We start from the raw sequence: 5,550 nt of genomic DNA, 5'->3' as shown, positions 1-5,550 counted from the left end.
GGATACATGTAGTTTGTTTTATTGCAATCCATTCATTCCCCAATTCATTCCTAGATAGCTGGCTATCGTAGTTTTATTCTCCAAAGTTATCCTTGGATTGCTTCAACACGCTCTTTCTTCCCTTTGCGTTTATCGTGATCGCCTTTGGGACTCCAGTTACTGATAACTTCTTTCACAAAAATAGAGTTCACCACCCCCACCAAGGAGGCAAACGTTCTGCACCTGCAGGAGGGGCCTCTGATCAGTTACAGACCATCTAAATACCATCTCCAACCTCTCAAATAAACACTATGGCTCCTCACGCAAACGATTCTTGTAACGGCTCTGCCACCGATTCAGCTTTGGCTGGACCTGAATTGTTTACTGTTCGCTCACCGAATGTCCTCTACACGGAAGAGGCCATCAAGTCAACTTATACTTACCGTACCACCAAAGTCACTAAGGCTGCCAATGGAAAATACATTGCAGAGCCAGTTGAGACAGTCTACGACTTCAAGACTGACCGCAAAGTTGGAAAAGTCGGTCTCATGCTTGTGGGATGGGGCGGTAACAACGGGTCTACCATCACTGCTGGTATTATTGCCAACCGTGATGGCATTACCTGGGAAACCCGTGAAGGAAAGAGGGGTGCCAATTACTATGGATCGGTCATTATGGGATCTACCATCAAATTGGGAAATGACGCTGAAACCGGCAAGGATGTTAACATCCCGATTCATGACGTCCTTCCAATGGTTCACCCCAATAACCTCATTCTTGGTGGTTGGGACATCAGTGGCATGAACTTGGCTGACGCCATGGATCGTGCTGCTGTCCTCGAGCCTGATTTGAAACGTCTGGTCAAGGAGCAGATGAAGTCTATGGTACCGCTTCCTAGCGTCTACTACCCAGACTTCATCGCTGCTAACCAGGAAGATCGCGCGGATAATGTTCTCAAGGGTTCCAAGTCTGAGCACGTTGAAAAGATTCGTAATGATATTCGGTATGATTTCTCTCCCTTTTTAGTTGATTGTCACAAGTTCTCACTCACAAATCGCCATTATAGCACTTTCAAGTCAAACAACGGTCTTGATAAGGTGATTGTTCTCTGGACTGCCAACACTGAGCGCTACGCCGATATTCTCAGCGGCGTTAACGATACCGCTGAGAATCTCCTCAAGTCCATTGAGACTGGCCATGATGAGGTTGCTCCTTCAACTATCTTTGCGGTTGCCTGTATCAAGGAGGGCGTGCCTTTCATCAACGGCTCTCCCCAGAATACCTTTGTTCCGGGTTGTATTGAGCTTGCTGAGCAGCACAAGTCCTTCATCGGCGGCGATGATTTCAAGTCTGGCCAGACCAAGATGAAATCTGCTTTGGTTGATTTCCTCATCAATGCTGGTATCAAGCTTACTTCCATTGCCTCGTACAATCACTTGGGAAACAATGGTATGCTCATTTTCTTTTAAAAAATCCCTCTTGTACGGCGGCTGATTTTCTTTTACAGATGGCAAGAACTTGAACGAGCAAAAGACTTTCAGAAGCAAAGAGATTAGCAAGAGCAATGTTGTTGATGATATGGTCGAGGCAAACAATGTTTTGTACAAGGAAGGAGAACACCCCGATCACACCGTGGTCATCAAGTATATGCCTGCTGTCGGAGACTCCAAGCGTGCTTTGGACGAATACCACGGTGAAATCTTTATGGGAGGACACCAGACAATTTCGTGAGTTTCCTCTATTCGCCCAACATATAAAGCATACACTAACAACCTTCAAGCATGTCGAACATCTGTGAAGACTCTCTTTTGGCCAGTCCACTTATTATTGATCTCTGTCTTATGACAGAGCTCATGACTCGCATCAGCTGGAAAGCCCATGCCACCAGCGGTGCTGCCACCAAGGACTACAAGGGATTCCACAGCGTCCTCAGCATTCTCAGCTACATGCTGAAGGCACCTTTGACCCCGCCGGGAACTCCCGTCGTCAACTCTCTTGCTAAGCAGCGCGCAGCTATGTCCAACATCTTCCGCGCTTGTGTTGGATTGGCCCCCGAGTCTGACATGACTTTGGAGCACAAGCTCTTTGCTTAGAGATTTTTGGAGATGAAAGCTTGTTGTTGCGTTACCTTCGTACTCGATTGGGAATGATTCGTCGTATACCCATTTGAGGCTTCTTAGATTGACTCGTTATGTATGTTTTGGAGCAAAGAGTTAGTTGCTTTGCTATTATTGAAAAATGACAATATTGTTGTCGCCAAACCATCTTGTGCCTCGTCATTGGTGATACTAAACTCGTATAAATAAGTGTCACTCCGTAAATGATGATTGATGTTGCGCCTGTAGCCTTATGATCAGCGGGTAATTGAGGGCTCAGTAATGGTTAGAAACGATTGTTCGTGACTGGAATATTCAGGCCAGGAAGGGTTCATCATTTCATCTACAAACCGGCTGTTGCTGGAGAAATAAGATGAAAGATAACTATAGCTGTGTTAATCGAGAGTCCAGAAAGTTGGATTATTCAATTGCACAAACAGCATCGAATTATTAGCTTGTCCGAGCAGGCCCTTAATTAATCGGTAAAAGACTACAATGCCACGGACTTCTGTGATATATATCTAGGATACCACACAATACCCTCGCAACACATAAATGTCAACAAAGACCTAGGTTTCATGGCCAAAACTGTGAAATAAAAAGAAAAAGAAGTTCAGCTTCGGGGTGTTCTTCTGCTCCACCCTGGAAGGCTGTACTCAAGGAGGAAGGTTGCCTCCGGCCTCCGTTGGCCGTAGAAACCGCCTAATACAACCCCCAAAACACCAGTTAAAAATCACAGAGTTTTCCAAATGACCTTGACAGATGTAAATCATTAAATTTATAGCTATTTTTATTTTTATTTTTTTATTGATAGTGAAGTCGTGAGATCTTTAGTACATATGTTAGTTGCCTAACCCTGGTTAACCCCAGTGACATTACACGGTTCACCGTAGAGTTTACAGTGCTCTTTTCACTACTTACACTGTATGGAACACCGTAGGCTCTACGGTGTTGAATTAGCTAGTTATGTAGCTAGGGTTAGCTAGGGTCAGATCTTTGGTGCATGCGCTGGTTAATTAATAGATGTTGTGCTTATCACTCCCGTCATAATACGTCACAACTGATCACTCGATAAAGTTTTTTTTTTACAATTGACTCATGATACTGAAAAATTATTCTTTCTAATCAATTAAACTTATCTATAACATTCAGAAATCATCGGCCTACTCGCCATGCAGTTTACCAATAAAAGGTGATCAATAAGCCCAAGGTTCTCGACCCCTCAAAAGAGTCAGCTGCAATAGGGATTGCGAAGAAGGAATTATCCACACCATGATATAAAATATTCAATCTACCTACCAAACAGCTGGGAGAAAAATATATGAAAAAAGGGAAAGAGACAGAAAGAATATAAAATAATGAAACCATCATCCACACCCACGCCCCCGACCGTCCGATAAAGGGAAAGGGAAGAAAGAAAAACCCGCAACTAACAAAAAAGGACTTTTTTGATTCATGCCTGTCGTTTCCGAGGTACTATTTTTTAAATTGTTTTTTGATTGCTTTTTTTTTTGCTTTTATCCATGCAATAGTTATCACCACAAGTCTACGCCTTCATCCTCTCGACCTCATAGGTGAAGTCAAAGTATGGCTTGTCGAAGTGATGCACACGCACGTATCCATCCTCTCCACCGGAAGCGTAGCCGGTACCTTGTGGGTGGACGGCAATCTGGTTACACATTAGAAAGGCCCACATAAACATCTACTTGATTCATGGGAAACATACGGTATTGAGAGGACCGAAGTGACCCCTGACACGGCCGATCTCATCCTCAAAGATCTTGTGGTAGAATCGGGCCTCGAATTTACCCTGGCGCTGGGAAGTAGTAGTGACGTCTCTGGCCTCCTGACCACCACCGAGGATGACGAAATCCTTTTTAGGGGTAAGAGCAGCTGTGTTAAGAGGAGTGTCAGTAACAAAGGTCTTGAGGACCTTAAGGTTGTCCACATCGATTATCTAGAGTATTGTTAGCCTTGTGAGCCCCTAGAACACAACCAAAGAAGTCCCGGTCAAATATTCGGTAATAGAGCTTAGCAGCTGCTGTATTGGGAGCTTTTCAGATGCAATAGAACTTCTGCCAAGATTACCCGTATCTTTGACCAATGCTCCCTCGGTATTAAAGTTTATTACTGACCTTTGCTGTCTTGTCTTTTGAGGCGGTCACGAAGTAGGTCCTGTCTGGAGCCATCTGGATATCGGTAATCTGACCGGCAGTGCCTATTTCGTGGGCTTGGATGTCTTGGATAAGCTCGCCGTTCTATCCACCACAATCTCATCAGCCATCTTTCCCAGCTTTTTCCAAACATTCCCGTAAAAATCCGTATATAATACCGGAAAGCCATACCTTTCCATCGTACTGTGAAACAGATCCATCCTCGTGTCCAGTGATGATGTATTTGTTCAAATAACTCCATGCCGCAACCGTTGCCTTGCTCTCCCTGAAGGTGATTGTGAATAGCGGAGCATCTGCTTGCTGCGCCTCGACATCGACCACAATCGGGAAAACCACCAGAGTTCCCAAGAACCCCATTCTAGCCTCTGTCACAGCCAACAAAAGCGTCCCGTCTTCACTGAACTCAACCCTCTTGACGGCGGTTGGGAAGTCCCAAGTCTTGAGCGACTTTCCGGTCTGCACATCCCAGATTTTGATAGTGTTGTCTGCGGCCCCGGTGGCAAGAAGTGTGCTTGTCGGGTCGATATCAACGGTCCAGAGAGCTCCCTGGTGCCCGTGGTAGGTACCGAGGCGCTCACCGTTGACGGAGTACCATGCGCAGATGACGTGGTCCTTTGCGGTGGAGAAGAGAAGATCACCTATGGGAGGTTAGCTTTAAGGTATCTCTGGGTCAAGGTGCATCAGAAGCCAGCTTACCGTCTTTGTTGTACCTATTTGCACAGAGAAATCGCAAAGTTAGCCACTAACCCCGGACTAAACATGTCACTCCCGAATTGCAAAATTCTCGAGTTCTCCTTACTTGATTTGCGTCAAACTACGCTCCTATAGTTGTTACGCCCTCATGGTCAGTTTTTTCTGTAAAAATGTTTCACAAAATAGCAGTCCCACCCGCACAAATTCGCGGGGGAAGCGGGTTTCTTACATGTCCTTGTAGTAATATAGGTCTCATTTTTGTAGTTGTATATTATTGATGCTATTTCGTCTAAGGTGGAGGAAGAGAGAAGCGGCGGATTTGTTGATGGTGGGGCTGAGGGGTTCTTTTTTGGGTGGACGTTGCTTCGTGATAAGTTTTGTGCGTTTTCCTGGCCCGCTAAGAGAACTTGGATCTGGGGGCCAAGATGAGGTAACGGAAAAAATGTATTAAAATCTCCAAACAGTTGATATTAGATATAAATTGTATTAAACAAGCCTTATAAAAGAGTTATTTGACAGATTTTAGATGATCCAATCATTGCGTCAATTCCATATCGTAGGCAGAGTACACCCATGTCTAGATAATTCCTGGAGCCCCCCATCATGGC

General features: G+C 44.9%; 2 protein-coding genes across 2 annotated transcripts; one reads left to right on the top strand and one right to left on the bottom strand.

The window, feature by feature from the left end:
• Window positions 1–290: 290 nt before the first annotated feature.
• H6S33_011556 (uncharacterized protein) lies at window positions 291–2,072 on the top strand (the record flags this gene model as incomplete). The annotated part of the gene is made up of 4 exons (XM_044842931.1): window positions 291–982; window positions 1,046–1,428; window positions 1,487–1,706; window positions 1,760–2,072. 4 exons carry the CDS (start codon window positions 291–293, stop codon window positions 2,070–2,072), a joined length of 1,608 nt encoding a protein of 535 aa, XP_044696324.1.
• Window positions 2,073–3,621: 1,549 nt separating this feature from the next.
• H6S33_011555 (uncharacterized protein) lies at window positions 3,622–5,198 on the bottom strand (the record flags this gene model as incomplete). Its single annotated transcript, XM_044842930.1, has 7 exons — window positions 3,622–3,744; window positions 3,802–4,032; window positions 4,211–4,333; window positions 4,421–4,887; window positions 4,946–4,959; window positions 5,049–5,071; window positions 5,172–5,198. The coding sequence occupies 7 exons, from the start codon at window positions 5,196–5,198 to the stop codon at window positions 3,622–3,624; spliced, it is 1,008 nt and encodes a 335-aa protein (XP_044696323.1).
• Between the last annotated feature and the right edge of the window lie 352 nt (window positions 5,199–5,550).

This window comes from Morchella sextelata (genome assembly GCF_020137385.1).
Source record: "Morchella sextelata strain SCLS chromosome Unknown scls_6, whole genome shotgun sequence".
In the NCBI taxonomy this organism is placed as follows: domain Eukaryota; kingdom Fungi; phylum Ascomycota; class Pezizomycetes; order Pezizales; family Morchellaceae; genus Morchella; species Morchella sextelata.
The sequence above is the reverse complement of the archived record's forward strand: the minus strand, read 5'-3'. Positions and strand labels throughout refer to the sequence as shown.